This window comes from Zea mays, chromosome 5 (genome assembly GCF_902167145.1).
Source record: "Zea mays cultivar B73 chromosome 5, Zm-B73-REFERENCE-NAM-5.0, whole genome shotgun sequence".
In the NCBI taxonomy this organism is placed as follows: domain Eukaryota; kingdom Viridiplantae; phylum Streptophyta; class Magnoliopsida; order Poales; family Poaceae; genus Zea; species Zea mays.
The window spans coordinates 206921787-206939531 of NC_050100.1; the positions used below are offsets into that span (position 1 = coordinate 206921787).

Genomic DNA, 17745 nt, shown 5'->3' on the forward strand with positions numbered 1-17745 from the left:
GTCCGGTGCACCACCGGACAGTCCGGTGAATTATAGCCACGTCGCCCTTTTGCTTTTCCCGAGGGCGACGAGTTCGCCGCGGATGACTCACCAGACAGTCCTGTGAATTATAGTCGTACGCCGCCGTCGAGTCCCGAGAGCGGCCTTTTCACGCGGACCAGCCTGGCGCACCGGACACTGTCCGGTGCACCAACGGACAGTCCGATGTGCCAGGCCAAGCTGGACTTTGGCTGCACACAACCAAGTCTTTTGCAATTCGTTTCTTTTCTTCTCTGCTCTGTTTCTAACACTTAGACAAATACATTAGTATACAAAAACCAATTACTAAGTCTAAAAACATACCTTGTTATATGATTTGCACTTTTTGCTTGTTTGGCACATAGCAACTCACTTACTATGTGTTTGACACTTAATCACCAAAATATTATAAAAATGGCCCAAAGGCACATTTCCCTTTCAGGAAGAATTTCTCCCGTTTACATCCCATGGGGGAAGAAACTTTCCCAGCTGAGAGCACCTAGAGAGGGGGGTGAATAGGTGATCCTATAAAACTTGAACTTTAATGCCACAAAACTTGATTAGGAGTTAGCACAATAAAGCCAAGTGGCTAGAGAAGAGTTCTTGCAAGACACGATAACCACAAGAAGATCAACACAGATAGACACATTGGTTTATCCCGTGGTTCGGCCAAGTCCAACACTTGCCTACTCCACGTTGTGGCGTCCCAACGGACGAGGGTTGCAATCAACCCCTCTCAAGCGGTCCAAAGACCCACTTGAATACCACGTGTTTTGCTTTTTACTATATCCCGCTTGCGAGGAATCTCCACAACTTAGAGCCTCTCGCCCTTACACTTTGATGTTCACAAAGAAGCATGGAGTAAGGGAGGGATGAGCAACGCACACAAGACACAAAATCAGAGCGACAATACGCACACAAGTCACAACACGAGCTCTCAACACAACTCAAAGAGTTCTCTACTCAAATGGAGCTCTAGTTGCTATCACAAAGAATCGAATGCGCGGATTTGAAGTCTTGGTGCTTAGGAATGCTTAGAGAATGCTTGGTGTGCTCCTCCATGCGCCTAGGGGTCCCTTTTATAGCCCCAAGGCAGCTAGGAGCCATTGAGAGCATTCCAGGAAGGCAATTCTTGCCTTCTGTCGCCTGGCGCACCGGACAGTCCGGTGCACCACCGGACACTGTCCGGTGCAGATTTCTTTCCTTCTTTGGCGAAGCCGACCGTTGGAGTTTCAGAGCCGTTGGCGCACCGGACACTGTCCGGTGCACACCGGACACTGTCTGGTGCCCCCTTCTGACCGTTGGCTCTGCCACGCGTCGCGCGCGGATTACGCAGCCGACCATTGGCCCGGCCGACTGTTGGCTCACCGGACAGTCCGGTGAATTTTAGTCGTACGCCGCCGATGAAGTCCCGAGAGCGTCCTTTTCACCAGAGCCAGCCTGGCGCACCGGACACTGTCCGGTGCACCCAGACCGAGCAGCCTTTTGGCTGTACACAGCCAACTTCTCCAAAATTGTTTCTCCTGTTTCTAGCACTTAGACACAATACATTAGTCTTGAAAACAATGTACTAAGTCTAGAAACATACCTTTAATCTTGATTTGCACTTCTTGAGTCCTTGGCACAATTTAACACTTAGGCACTTGTGTTGGACACTTAATCACCAAAATACTTAGAAATGGCCTAAGGGCACATTTCCCTTTCACCAGTCCCGTCCCTTAAGGGCTGGTTTTGGTGCTCAGGGATCATGAGGGGATCCATGGGGTGGAATCCCCTTGCTATTCACCCTATCGATTTCCTCGTGATCCCTGAACACCAAATCAACCCTTAAGTCTTGTTTGGATACTCATGTATTCACCTCAATCTATGTGTATTGAGGTGGATTAGGATACAAATTAATTTAGACCCTAATACACCTTGAGGTGAATACGATAATATCCAAACAAAGCCTAAGGGATTGTTCGGTTACACCAATTCAGAAGGTGATTGGAGGGGATTAAATCCTCTCCTAGTCATTTTTGACTAAGAGGAGACTAGGAGATGATTTAATTCCCTCCAATCTCCTTATGAATTGAGATAATCGAACAAACCATAATGGAGGAATTTCCCGCGAGAAATAAGGGACTGAGACATTGCCATCTGGCTTCGGGATCACCCATACACGGGGACAGGTGTAGGGCTAGAAACGAGCCGAGCCGGCTTGACTCGTCTACTCAATGAGATGTAAAAGGAGGCTCGACTCGATACTGGCTCACGAGTTGCTCGACTCGATACCGGCTCACGAGCTGCACATTGAAAACTAATATTGCATTATATAGTGAATTAATAGCCTATAAATGTGAAATAAATATTCATAACACGTCATTACAAGTAATCTAAATTATAATTGTCATATATCGATTACTAAAGACTAAGAAACGAGTCAAATATCTATAAAATTATCCAATATCCATCATTATTGCATAGGTTGATTATTTTTGTGTAGCTCGTGAGCTAGAGTGGCTCGGCTCGGCTCGTTGCATCAACAAGCTCGAAAACCTGGCTCGGCTCGCTCGCGAGCCGCTCTGTTCTCGAGCCGGCTCGCGAGTTCGAGCTTTTTTCTAGCCCTAGATAGGTGAGCGTGAGAGGGGATGGTTGGAGACCGTCTGAGACGCCACCCGACAAGGGTCAAGGCCGCTGGCCACAAGGGATATCCATAGATCGTAGTCGACAGTCAAAACATCACATCTTCCGACGACTAATATGTAAGCATACACTAGGTGGAAGGGTGCAAACAAATATTTTACTTAGTTAGATCTAATTTTAACGGTATATCATATTTAGTACTTAAACCCTTCCACCACCACCTAACTAGTCGGTTGCCCGTGCGTTGCGGCGGCTTACAACAATACCCACGTAAATTATCCATGAAAAAATTCAAGATTTTTTATTGATTATCTCCGCTCTCTATATAATATTTTTTTTGATTTGGCTAACTGATGTTATTGTTTACTCCATGCAATATGTCTTGGTACAACACGACCAATGAAGTGAGCGATTAAAAAAGAGTTCACAACGACTGACTGAATGAACATATATTATAAAATGACATAATTCCATCATACATAGACCAAATAAGATAAAGATTGTGAGCTCAAGTTTCTAAAATAAGTCCCATGAAGTCAAACTTATAAAAAAGATAGATCAAAATATGGAGTGATTGCTAAAGTCAGGCATAAATAAAAACTGGATGCGCTCCATATAAATTATGCTACTTTGTAGCAATTACTAACGTTTAAAAACCAACAAATAACCTTTCATTTTGCTGTTAGTGTGACAAATCATTGTTGCTCCATCAATTTCAGCAACCTCAAACATCATGTAGTCCATTACGCCAATGTGGTCTCAGAAACGACCTAATGTTTGAAAGAGCCAAGAACGTCGTGTCGTGCTTGGGTTGTAGCATCGGCCCGTAGTGCCGGCCCGGCCCGACACGATTATTTTTTTATTTTACAAAAAATGTATATACTTATATACAACTTATATTCAATATTAAAAACATCCTAGCATGATGTTCTACTGGTTAGACAGCTTTACCTAGTGTCTCTCGTACTTCTTTCATCAGGACATGGGTTTGAACCCCACCACCTACATCGTTTTTAACATTTTATGCTGATTTAATTAAATGGGTCGATGGGCTAACGGGCTGGACCGACACGCAGGCCGACATGACGTGCCTATGCATAGTTGTGGCCCGCGTGCGTCTAGCCCGTGCCGAGCGCCGTTTGGCCATCTATAGACGTATAGCGGATTAATTTGAAATAGCTGTGAGGGGTTATATGTAAAAAGATGACGCATGACGACCGTTCGAACCCGCCTCCTACATCGTTTTTTTAACATTTTACGCTGATTTAATTAAATGGGTCGACGGGTTAACGGGCTGGCCCGACACAGTTAGCAGGCCGGCATGACGTGCCTGAGCCATAGTTGTGACCCGCGTGCGTCTAGCCCATGCCGAGCGCTGTTTGGCTATCTATAAACGTACAGCGAATTAATTTGAAATAACTGTGAGAAGTTATTTGTAAAAAGATGACGCATGACGACCGTTGAAACTGATGCTTTAAGAGCAACTCCAATACAAGCCCTAAACTCATAAACAAATTGAAATATAGGGCCCCAATCAGAAAAAATAAGTCCAACAGGAGCCCTATTTTAATAGAATTCATCAAAAAAACTTAGGGCCCATTATCAGGAACAGTATATTTGAGACCCGTACAGGAGCGGCCCAATACTGTTTCCCACGTCTTTCAACTCCCACGGATATTTCACGGCGCTGTTTCTCCCCTCCGCGGCCGCCACCATCAAGACCACGATCCAGCATCTTGCAAACGCCATCTACCACATATCCCTTCTTTGGTTCCTGGTACGTTGCTCGGATCATCTCCACACTTTTTCTCCACCATTCTGTTGTCCTTCTCCCTTTCCTAATCGTTTTGATGGCAGGTTCGATGGATGCTCGACCTCGTTCCCCCATGTCACGGCCGTCGACGAAGAATCGGCGTTTGTCTTTGAATAAGGTTCTTGATACAATCGGAGGTGGTTCTCAGCCCGCCCAAGCCACATCTCGCCAAGTACCAGCACCAGCTTCTCGCCGTCGTCCCTCAATCACGGATGCTGATCATCAGTCTGCGTCACAACCGACACACCTGCCTCCATTGCCAAACATGGATGCGTACAGGTAGATTTCTCTGTTATTTCTTTACCTGTTTTCCTTATGCCAGATTTAGGTTTCGTGCCTGTACAAAGTTAGTTTGTTTTTTCTCGTTCTCTTGCCAGATTTGGGTAGTTTGTTTATTTTAGTTTATGTTGATATTTGTTTACAGTAGTACACTGCCGTCATCATTTGTTTAGAATATAGAACCACTCGGCAAGGGAAGTATATATTATAATGTTTATAGCCAATAATTATCTCAATGTACTTTCATATTATCAAACGAAAAGAAACTAGATGTATACTGAATTGTCCAAACAATGTCTTGTTCACTTCAAAAGTGTCTGCTATTTTTTGTAGCTCCATGTCACCTGGGTATTTCACTAACCTACTGAATCAGGACCATGACAATGTTTTTATCATTGACGAAAACCTGGAAAATGAAAATGAAGTTATGGAGTCCCCACCAGTGAAAGACTTGGTTTCACAGTCAAAACCAAAGGGACGTTCCAAGAATTTCAATGAAGAAGAAGATATATTACTGATTTCGGCATATCTTAATATAAGTAAAGATGCTATTGTTGGAAGGGATCAAAAGGATGGTAGATTTTGGGAAAGAGTTGAAAAGTACTTTCATGACAATAAGACATTTGAATCAGATCGCAATTGGTCGTCATTGAAGCATCGATGGAGTAGTACTATTCATAAAGAAGTGAGTCTGTTTCAAGGTTTCGTAGATGCAATAGAAAGGAAGAATGAAAGTGGCAAGACAATGAGTGATAAGGTACCCTACTTACCTCTAATTGTTATTCTTTCAAAGACTTTGTTAATATATCTTTTCCTGAGATGTCCTCATTTTTGTGTACGTAGGTAGCAGAAGCTAGTACAATGTTCCAAAAAATTAAAGGAAAGGCATTTACACTATTCCATGCATGGAATATTCTTAAAAATGAGCCAAAGTGGGCAGAAGAGAAGATTTCAAAGGAAGACAACGCCAATGGGGAAGAGCGTCCAAATTCAGAAAGACCTCTAGGAAGGAAAGCTGAAAAGGAAAAAGCTAAAGGAAAAAAACGCAGTGAGGAAGAACCTGATCCTTTCATTGAGGAAATTTATCGGTGCCTTAATTGTTTTGACAAAAGTTGACCAATTAGGATAGATCCCATCTGCTAAGTAGTAACCCTTGTCATAATTGTGTCCATTAATTGTATAGTTAACTGATGGAGCTTCTCCTTGAGTAAGTCTGTCAAAAAGATGGGATCTATGCAAAACATTGATATCATTAAAAGACCCTGGTAGACCAAAGAAGGCATGCCATATCCATAAATCGGTAGACGCCACTGCCTCTAGTACAATTGTTGGTTCTTTGACATGACCACAGTACATGCCTTGATAAGCTGTAGGACAATTTTTCCACTTCCAATGCATACAATCAACACTACCAAGCATTCCAGGAAAGCCAAGATGTTCAGCAATAGTAAGTAATCTACCTGTATCATTTTCATTTGGAGCTCTCAGATACTCTGGTCCAAAAACCTCACACACTGCCCTAACAAATTTCCGTAGGCTCTCGATAGCAGTGCTTTCTCCAATCCGTAAATACTCATCAACGTAATCTGCTGGAACACCATAAGCAAGTTGTCTAAAAGCTGCAGTCACCTTTTGAAGATAGGAAAACCCAAGAGCACCGACAGCATTTCTTTTCTGATGGAAGTAGTTATCATGTTGTTTAACACCTTCAGCAATCCGCATGAAAAGAGGACGACTCATCCGAAACCGTCGTCGGAAATACTTCTCAGGATATGTTGGACGCTCAGCAAAGTAGTCATTAAATAATTTTAAATCATGTTCTCCTCTACTGCGATCATATACCTCGTGTCCAAATATTGAACCTCGACGTCTTTTACGTTGACCTTCATTCTTCCTCTTCCGGTATTCACCCATCATAAGAACCGATACATAATAATCATGATCAATCTCAGCAACTTCTTTACGCCTCATGGATCTCCTACTTTTAGACCTCATCTTGCACCGCATCAAATTAGCAGGACATCATATATCAATCAGCTGCATGATTATTATCTTAGAATTAGCACAGAACTATGTGGATGTATATTAGAAAGAAGGCCACAGGTTGCAAAATCTATTCTCACTGACTGTATACGGTAGGTTTACGGATGTACCATGTCAACATGATCCTGCTGCTATTTGGTTGGCGATAAATCAAACCAAACAATCTGCTCACTGATCTTGCATTTGTTTACACGATCCAAGAGTGAACGTACCTTGAAAAACTTGTTGTGCAGGAAAGACAGCACCTCGCCAACGCCCGGCTGATCAACAGTCTGCTCCTAGCGGCAGCTCGTACTTGTTGTGCAGGAAAGACAACATCTCACCGACGCCCGGCTGATCAACAGTCTGCTCCTAGCGGCAGCTCGTCCCTGACGCTCGGCGACTCAACAACTTTCTCTTGGCGGCGCCGCAAAAAAAATTATAGACTGCAATGACAGGTATGGAGTGGGAACAAAGACGGTGGAACGATGGTAGTTGTAAAGTACGTCATTTTAGGGTCCATCGATTGGAATCAGTGTTTGTATTTGGGCCCTAAACAAATAGAATAGATATGTAAATCAAATTATAGGGCCCAATTATAGAGCTCATGGTTGGAGTTGCTCTAAGTATAGTATAGAGTATAGATATAGATGTATTTTTATAAAAAAATTCTCTAACAAACTATAATTATATCTACCGTTCAATTTAGATTTAAAAGACAAAAAAAAATATATTTGCACGCTGTATATTAGTCATTCCCCACGTCTTCCTCCGCCGCCGCAGCGTCATCAGTTAACCAAGACGCGCAGCTCCCGCCTCCGTTTCAAACCCGAAATTTTCCGCCGTCCCCCAAATTCTTTCCCTCGCCTTGCATCCGCTCAACCAACAAAATCGCCTTCCGTTTTGGTTGTCTCGCCAATCCCCCAACCAAAACAAACCTTCCTCTTCCCTGAAATCCCATGACTCCGCGCCCGCACCAACCGGCCGGCCACCTACTCCGTGGGCGCGAAACCCTAACTGGCGCCCGCATCCCTCTCTATTCCATGGCGGAGCAGGATGGCGACGCGGGGCAGATGCCACCCGACTCCGTTCCGGTAAGATTCGTTACCTTTTGATTGGGTTGGTTTGGACTCTTCAATTTCCAGGTCCCGCTGGAGGCGGAAGCTTGCGAGGTAGGAGTACGCTTGGGCTTGGAGGCCTGGAGCCTCAGGGTTTACCAATTAAGGGTGTGTTTTTTTTCTCGGGCGATTGACTTGCAGTGTGATGCTTGCGTCAGGGCTTTGACATTTTAGTTTGTTCTCCGTCTGGGTTATTGTGGTGGTTTAACATTGGATCGCGTTAATTCGGGCCATGAGGAGGTTATTGCGGTGGTTTGATATCGGATCTCGTTAATTCGGGCCCTGAGGAGTTTGTGCGGGTTGATATCCCCAACACGCTAATTCGGTAAGGACGCCTCAGCTGTTACTAATTGCAGGAGCGATCGCTATTAACACCTCTAATTCAGAAAGGGGGCAGTGATGAGGTTGTCGTTGTCTTTGTTCAAATCGTCTCAATTGCTAATGGAACGGTCAACCCAGGTCAAAACAAAATAAGAATGGTCATAGTTCTGATCTGCGTTCGTTGTGAACTATCTGCTTTGCCAATTTGCTGTGAACGGGAAATGGGTATCGTAGGAAGTAATAGCTGTAATTTTTGTGTCATGATGTTAATATATTACCATCATCACTTCTGTTAGGTGGTTGGTGTAGGGGATCAAAATACTAATCAGCATCAACCATTTTTTTCGATGTGCCAACCACTTCGCACTGTTGTAAGTCAAAAACTCATGATTCTATACAGAATTAGCACTTTAGCAGTGTCAATTTGTTATTATTCTTAAGTTCATAACCTGCCTACATGTTTTCCCTGCTGCTTACAGAGCTACTCGAATTCGTGGGATGGGACTTGTGTTGCTGCTGCCAATGAAAATGACCACACTGTGAGTCTTTTATCTCGACATTTATGTGATCTTTTGATGTTTTGCAGCTTGTAATCGTTGGGCATACCTGTTCTCAGATATAGAGTGGCTTGAACTCAATGGCGGATGGACAGACCCATTGAATTTGTTTGGGCTGTTCTGATATTAATATTTGCTTACTGGTTCGTGGATTTGTTGTTCAGGGCATATCTGGTACATTGGACAGGGAAGACGATTCATGTTCACGACATTCAATCAATAAGGAAGTCAGTTTGGTGCAAGGTGTTATGAAAATGGAACAATCAATGGTACAAAGCATTCAGTTTGTCAGTTTTTATCTGCAAAATCATCTCAGGAACTTCATGTATATATACCTGTTCCGTTCTCTTTTACAACAACAACAACAACAACAACAACAACAACAACAAAGCCTTTTGTCCCAAGCACGTTGGGGTAGGCTAGAGATGAAACCCCGTATGAAAACCTCAGAGCTCAACCCCCAAAGAAAAAAAGGGGAAACAAAGGCAAAGGAGAACCGAAAACGACGAAACGGGGGAACACATAAAAGAGATAAAACCCACAAGAATCAGCAAGGTCTAAATGGGCACAAGAAAAGGTCAAACGATTAAGGAGGAAAAGCGAAACTATAAATCAAGGTTCTGGCACGTGAATTGCACACTTCCACCCCTTCCTATCCATGGCGAGCTCTTTATCAATATTCCACTCCTTCAGGTCCCTCTTCACAGCCTCTGTCCACGTCAAGGTTGGTCGACCTCTACCTCTCTTCACATTCTCGGGACGCCTAATTATTCCGATATGCACTGGTGCCTCTTCAGGTCTTCGTTGGATATGTCCAAACCATCTCAAACGATGTTGCATAAGCTTCTCCTCAAATGGTGCCACTCCTACTCTCTCTCGTATGTCATCATTCCGGACTCGGTCTCTCCTTGTGTGGCCACATATCCAGCGCAACATACGCATCTCTGCCACACATAGTTGTTGGACATGTCGTCTTTTAGTGGGCCAACATTCTGCTCCATACAACATAGCCGGCCGGATTGCTGTCCTGTAGAATTTGCCTTTTAGTTTGTGTGGCACCCGGGGGTCGCATAAGACACCCGCCGCTTGCCGCTACTTCAACCATCCAGCTTTAATTCTATGACTGACATCCTCATCGATGTCTCCATCCTTCTGAAGCATTGATCCTAAGTAACGAAAAGTGTCTTTCTTGGGTACCACTTGCCCATCAAGACTAACATCGCCATCTTCATACCCCATGGCACTGAAACCACACTTCATATACTCCGTTTTAGACCTACTAAGCCTAAAACCTTTTGCTTCCAGCGTCTGCCTCCACAATTCCAACTTTTGCGAAACACCACTCCTACTCTCCTCAATAAGTACCACATCATCGGCAAAAAGCATACACCACAGTATATCTCCTTGTATGTCCCTTGTGACCTCATCTATCACCAAAGCGAAAAGATAAGGGCTCAAAGCCGACCCTTGATGTAGTCCTATGTTAATTGGAAAGTCATCGGTGTCCCCATCACTTGTTCGGACACTTGTCACAACATTAGTGTACATATCTTTAATAAGATTAATGTACTTTGTTGCTACTTTGTGTTTTTCCAAGGCCCACCACATTACACTCCTGGGTACTTTGTCATAAGCCTTCTCCAAGTCTATGAAGACCATATGCAGGTCTTTCTTTTGTTCTCTGAATCTCTCCATAAGTTGTCTTAGTAAGAAAATGACCTCCATAGTTGATCTCCCGGGCATGAAACCAAACTGATTTTGGGTCACGCTCGTCAGCTTTCGCAGGCGGTGTTCAATGACTCTCTCCCATAGCTTCATTGTATGGCTCATGAGCTTAATTCCACGGTAATTAGTACAACTTTGAACATCTCCTTTGTTCTTGAAGATTGGTACTAATGTACTCCGCCGCCACTCGTCGGGCATTCTGTTTGTCCGAAAGATGGTGTTGAAAAGCTTAGTCAGCCATACTATCGCTATGTCTCCAAGGCATCTCCATACCTCGATAGGGATACCATCAGGGCCCATCGCCTTTCCTACCTTCATCCTTTTTAGCGCCTCCTTAACTTCATATTCTTGTATCCTTCGTACAAAACCCCTGTTGTTGTCATCGAATGGTTCGTCCAATTCTATTGTAGAACTCTCATTCCCTCCATTGAACAATTTGTTGAAGTACTCCTTCCATCTATTCTTGATCTCTTCATTCTTCACTAATAGTTGGTTTGCTTCATCCTTGATGCATTTGACTTGGTTGACATCCCTTGTCTTCCTTTCACGAATCTTGGCCATCCTATAGATATCCTTTTCTCCCTGCTTTGTGTCCAACCGTTGATAAAGGTTGTCAAAGGCTTGACCTCGGGCTCTACTAACCGCTCGCTTTGCAGACTTCTTCGCTATCCTATACTTCTCTATGTTTTCTGCACACTTGTCATGATGTAAGCGTTTGTAGCAATCTTTCTTCTCCTTGATAGCCTTTTGGACATCTTCGTTCCACCACCAAGTGTCTTTAACTTCCCTTCTGTTTCCTTGACTCAACCCAAACTCTTCTGAAGCTATCTTTCGGATGCACATCGCCATCTTCCTCCACATGATATTTGAGTCTCCCTCTTCTGTCCAAGGGCCCTCCTCGATAACTCTCTCCTTGAAAGTTTGGGCCACATCCCCTTTAAGCTTCCACCACTCTAGTGACCTTGTTATGCTTATTCCGTTGTAAACGAATCTTAAAACGGAAGTCAGCTGCGACAAGCTTATGTTGGGTTACCACACACTCTCCAGGTATAACCTTGCAATCTAAGCAGGCATGCCTGTCCTCTTTTCTCAAGAGGACGAAATCAATCTGGCTAGTGTGTTGGCCACTACTGAAGGTCACTAGGTGGGATGTCCTCTTCCTAAAGAAAGTGTTTGCTATAAACATGTCATAGGCTAGGGCAAAGTTCAGGATTTCCTCTCCTTCTTGATTCCTAATCCCAAAGCCGAAGCCTCCATGCACACCCTCGAAACTGGTGCTAGATGTACCCACATGGCCATTGAGATCTCCTATGAAGAGCTTCTCGCCAACTGGCACACTACTAACCATGTCCTCCAGGCCTTCCCAGAACTCCCTCTTTGAGTTCTCATTAAGGCCTACTTGAGGAGCATACGCGCTGATAACATTGAGAACCAAGTCCCCAATGACCAGCTTGACTAGGATGATTCTATCTCCTACCCTCTTAACATCTACTACTCCATCTTTAAGGCTCTTATCGATCAAGACGCCTACTCCATTCTTGTTTGTTGCAGTCCCCGTGTACCACAACTTGAAGCCTGTACCTTCCACTTCCTTCGCCTTCTGTCCTTTCCACTTGGTCTCTTGAACGCATAAAATATTTACTCGTCTCCTCACCGCAACGTCAACTATTTCTCGTAACTTACCTGTTAAGGAACCTACGTTCCAACTACCTACACAGACCCTAGTTGGCTCGACTAACTTCCTTACCCTTCGCACCCGCCGAGGAAGATGCAAAGACCCTTGCTCATTTTCCACTACACCCGGGCGCCGATGTAGCGCGCCACTAAGGATGCGACGACCCGATCCTTGCTCATTTATCACCAGCTCCAGATCAAGAGACGGCGCGTCACTTAAGGGGTGACGGCCCGGCCCTTGCTCATTTAACACCATACCCGGGTTCCGATATGGCGCGTCGCTAAGAGGGTTACGCCCCAACGATTTTCTTTGTGGTTTCATCTCCATAAGATTTGGCTGGTTTTTACGTTGGTTTGCCGGACCTAACACAACCCTCCTCCTTTACCGGGCTTGGGACCGGCTATGTTGAAACGACTTAAGGAAGTCTTCCAATCCTCATACATCTACTAATACGAAGCACAACTAACTAATTAAAATTTCCTGTTAAGCTAAACTAAGGTTTTCTTTGAGAGACTAATGGTGGGATAATGATGTAGAACTTTGCATGAATTTGAAACAACGACTATGTAAAATTCATGATACACACAGCTGATCTGCAATTATAATTCCATACATGGCACCCTATAGCAATCCATGTGCATGAACCTTGACCTATGACATTAGTTTCAGGTAGTATTATTGTTTTATCTATACTATTTTATTTCTTTCCTTTCCACCCACTTTGTTGATGGCTTTTGTTGACTTTCATGTCTAGATTGCCTCTGATTAACTTGGGGCAAAACATGCATTGTTGTTGTATGTATAACATTAATACAGAGTTCTGTGCCTAGAAGATCCATAGTTCTTGTCCTTTTGGGTTTTAACTTTTAACCTATTTCTATAATGTAGGATGGAGTTGATGTGCCGCATGGAGGAGCAAGTGAGCAGCCAGAGCCCCTTGGCACACAGCAGCCTGATTCATTTGTAAGCACCCCACCACACCCCCTATGTTATTTACTGCTAGCCTAGGCCTCTGAAAACCCCTTAACATTATTTTTGGGTGCTGCTGTAGGATGAAGTAGACTTATGGGATGTCCAAGATAATAAGCAAGCGTTGCCCCTTAACAGCAACCAATGCAATTTTAATGTAAGTCTTTTATTGTCTTAACCACATTTTATTTGGCATTTTTTGTTTGATCCTTTCTTACATCAAGCCATTCATATTGCTGGGCTTTGTTCAATAGATTGGTGAAACTTGTGATGCTGAAGATATGCATTTTCCTTTGTCTGCTTCTTATAGAAGGCAACCCAAATGTGTGGTACGTAGTATCTTCTGTGCTAAGTTTTATATTTTATAGACATCCATAATGAGTTACCACAATTTCCAAATGTGCAGGGAGCTGGTCTTAGCAATATGGGGAACACATGCTTCCTGAATGCAACTCTTCAGTGTATCACTCACACTGTACCACTTTTTCTCAAGCTTTGCTCAAATGATCATTTCACTCCATGCTCATGTATGGATAATTTCGTACAACTAACTAATGTTCTATTTTTTAATACATTCTGTTTTATTTTAGTTTGCATGATCCGAACTACTGTTAACCTGCAGATAATGAGGATGGGTTCTGTTCTTTCTGTGCCCTTAAAGAACATGTTGACGAATCAATTCGAAGGTCCGGATCTGTTATAGCGCCAACAAAGTTCAGAGATAGTTTAAGAAGTATCCTCCCCTCTTGAACTTTTGCTGAGTCAGATTAATTCCCCCCCAATATAATTGCTGTTTGCATATATGTTTTTTCCTGTTAATTCATGTCTTTCCACTTCCTTTCAGCACTCAGACCACGATACTCTTCATTTAAGTATTGCGCTACTGCATCCTTTCAATTGTTGCCAGCTTGATATAGTCCTTCCATGTGAAGTTATGTGATATGAGATTTCTTAACAATATTTTCTAGAGTTATCTTTGGATTTTACACCAGGACAGCAAGAAGATGCACATGAATTCCTACGTTGCTTGCTCGATAACTTGCATGAGTGTACTCTTGATCCCAAGTCAAAGAGCAAGGGCTCATCCTTTGAAGAAGAAAGTATAGTCAAGGAGATTTTTGGAGGCCAACTGAAAAGCCATGTAATATTTAGTTTCTTCATCATCTATTTGTTCTCTTGGCACTAGTATTGCAACTAATGCCACTCTTTATATCTATAGTTATCTTGTTGCGAGTGCGGTCACAGCTCAGAGACATTTGAGCCCTTCCTGGATCTAAGTTTGGAGATTGATCAGGTTGATCACCTGGTAGATGCTTTGCAATCTTTTACCAAGGTAGAGCAGGTTGGGGACTCTGAAAACAAGCTCACCTGTGAAAGTTGCAATGCTCGAGTTTGTAAGAATAAGCAGCTTACACTTTATAGAGCACCAGATGTTATTGCATTTCATCTCAAGCGTTTTACAACCCTTGACAATTCTGTTAAGAAGATTGACAAATATGTGGCATACCCTCTTGAGGTTGATTTGAAGCCATTTCACAGCAACCCAGAGACTGTGGTGAGTTTTTCCTATATACTTAGTGCCTGTTTGAAAGACATGATGGAATGCTGCTATATGAATATTTAGACTAAGGATTTGGATTCCAGTCCCTCTACACAAACAGAATTATTTCCATTTAGGTATATTTTAATGTTCTGTTATATCTCACTTGTAGGGGGAACTGAAATATGATCTTTATGGTGTTGTTGAGCATTCTGGATTACCCAACTATGGCCATTATGTCTGCACCATTCGTTCTTCACCAAGTACATGGTACTTGATGAATGACTCCAACGTATGTGCCACCATTCAGTTGCTAATGCTTTTTATGATATGAACCTTTTCACCATTGTAATAGGCATGTCATTTTGCAGGTTGATTCTATTACTGATTCAAGTGCATTAAACCAGGAAGCATATATTCTGTTCTATGTTAGGCAGGGCAAATTTCCATGGTTCTCGAGTTTGTTAGAAGGCAAGGTTGTCCTACAAGCTGAGAATACCTGTGGAACATCTCCTGTGTCAGTTTTGGAAAATATAGATGTAAACTGTTCAACTTCTTCAGGAGGAGGCAGTAGCAGTAGTTCTGGTGATAAGTTAGAGAAAAATGAAGCCAGCCAATTAGAAGAGACAAAGAAAGATGAAACGAGTCAGTACAAAACGTCATTCCTTCCCGACGAGCCATCTAAGAGTTCTTTTGGTGCTTCTAACAGCAATAATGCAATGGATGAAGATAATCCACCCAGGGTTTCTTTCCAAAATTCTGTGGCTAGTTGTTCCCGCAGTGTAGAAACCACCAATCTCGAGAAGCCTTCTACTCCACGGTGCTCCCAGCGACTGGCCTCTCATGATGAGTTTAGTGTGTTTGAGTTTGAGGACTTTGGTAAGGATGCATTTTCAACTATTTATGAGCTTCTTGTTTTATTTTCATAACACATCTATCTTATTTCCCTTGGTATAACTTCCCACTCAATTTATTTGTTATCAACTCACTCAATTTATTGTGCAGTTGACAACACTACTACTTTATGATTACTAGCCTAATCCTTCGATGTGATTCTAATCACCTCACTTTCAGATCTAGACATCAGACTTTGCACTGCTGTGCTAATTATTTTGGATCTGTTTAATTGTTTCTCAACTCAGTTGAATGTCACATGTTGTAAAACACTGCTCATTCACCTTTTTAAGGGTTCATGTTTCTCCTTGTCTTATTTATAGATGAGGAAAAGGAGACTTTACTTCCAAAATTGAAATTTCCATCGAAGGTGAAGAAAGCTAACTCTGCATCTAGAGCTATGAAGGGTCGTTGCATTGATCAGAATGCAGTCCGTTTGATGAGGAGCATGACATCCACACGAAGAAAAGGTTTAATAGACTGCATAGCACAGCAAACTGCAAAGCATGAGTCTAATAGATGCCCTGCAAGTGATCCTCTGGACAAAAAGAAAAGGAAGCTGGTTCTTCAGTACTAGGTATTACTAAGTTTGGGTGCCGAAATCTTGTATTGCTGTATATCCTTTCCTTTTTTGCTACTCTTTCTCTGTATATCTTGGTTCAGCAACTCTGCTGTTGTCAACTTCCCCCCTAATCTAATTTTGTAGTCATAGGCTTTAGGGTGGCTAGATTGGTTTCAGCCTTGCGGGGTATATGTGAACTTAAGAATTAGTTACTCTCTTTTAATATTTCTGCCTCCTGATGTTTTATCACATGCCAATGTGGCTATGCTATGGTATTGACACCTGTAACAACTGCCCATTTTATCACATGCCTACCCTGTTTGTTTACCCTTTAGATTATATAATCCAGCTTAAATAAGTTAAGAGGCAAACAAACAGTATATATTATTGGAGTGGATTATATAATTTAGGTACCTAGATTATGATAATTCATAAGCAGGTCATTAGGTACTTATTTTAGATTATTGTTTGGCTTCTTACCCACAAATAATTTGTGTAAGCAAATATCTTAGGACTATAAACTGGATTATATAATCTATATAAAATAAGCTGGATTATATAATCCTGCAAGTAAACAAACATGCCCTTACTAGGACAGGACAGGGCTTTCCTGTACCATAGGCAGTGAAAATAAACAAATTTCTTATATGGAATTTCATAGGAAAAACACAGTATTTAGGAAAGGCTCCTGCATTCCAAACAGGCAACAACTCATCTGCTGTGTTCACCGCTGTTTCCCCTGTGGGTTTCAGCTTGATATTGCTCGTAAAGAGGTCTCGCTCTACTCATGGCATGACAGCCAGGGTTGACAATGGCATAGCAGAACCGCACGAGGTCTTAGGAAGAATGGCTGATTAGCGCTGATTAAGTACGAAAACCCTGGCTAGCTCAGCGGAACGACTGCTGGCGTTTGGAGAGAAACCTCCGTGGAGAAAGGAATTTAGCAAGAAGAGCTTCAGACCACTACCTGGTGGCACTTGCCAAGACGGGTCCTGGCGAGGCGCCTTAAGACTGAGCTCACCGGTGGGCACACATTCCACCTATTTTAAACTTTACACTATCTATCGTATGTCTACAAATTAAATCAAGTTGGCAAGTTCATGGTACTGCTCAACCGCATGAAATGCAGTGAAGTGAGCCGTACAGAACACGGAGAATCAGGGATTTTTCAGGTAGGAGTGCCGGATACGGGATACCGGAGGATGCATTGCCTGCTCAGTGCTCACCGCTCAATCCCCCAAGCGCCACCACGGACATGGGAGGGGGAGGGTCATGGTACTGCGCCAGTGAAAACCTGCAGCAACAGGTGATTAATGACAGATCTTAGCAAAGCCCAAGCTGTGCTGATATGCTCATTACATGAATGAATGAAAGCATAAATATGATTTTTTTTTTGTATTTGCTAGTCCTGTAAGGTACTCCTATTAGACATCTCCTGTCCTGTTTTGTCTAAAAAATTGATAGATGGACGTTGATCGCTCCAATGTTTGAAGATGCTGTCAAGTCTGGATTGACACGTTGAAGATCGGCTTCATGTTCGAAGTTCAAAGAGACGATGTAGGTGGGGCCTGTTTGATTCTCTCCAGTCTTCCCTAACTCGCATCTGGGAACTGACCAGATAATGTAA

The 17745-nt window shown here is 42.9% G+C and overlaps 1 protein-coding gene across 3 annotated transcripts; it reads left to right on the forward strand.

The window, feature by feature from the left end:
- The first annotated feature begins 7532 nt into the window (after positions 1-7532).
- On the forward strand, positions 7533-16409 carry LOC103627580 (ubiquitin carboxyl-terminal hydrolase 21). Of its 3 annotated transcripts, none has more exons than XM_020538651.3 (14): positions 7533-7851; positions 8493-8567; positions 8676-8735; positions 8918-9022; positions 13042-13116; positions 13205-13279; positions 13377-13451; positions 13529-13649; positions 13745-13855; positions 14091-14263; positions 14342-14677; positions 14835-14954; positions 15034-15541; positions 15880-16409. In XM_020538651.3, the coding sequence occupies exons 1-14, from the start codon at positions 7717-7719 to the stop codon at positions 16131-16133; spliced, it is 2223 nt and encodes a 740-aa protein (XP_020394240.1). In that variant the 5' UTR covers positions 7533-7716; the 3' UTR covers positions 16134-16409. The 3 variants fall into 3 exon arrangements, with proteins under 3 accessions (XP_020394240.1, XP_035815145.1, XP_035815146.1); XM_035959252.1 differs by having other exon boundaries at positions 7534-7983; XM_035959253.1 differs by lacking the exon at positions 7533-7851 and adding an exon at positions 8039-8200.
- The last annotated feature ends 1336 nt before the right edge of the window (positions 16410-17745 follow it).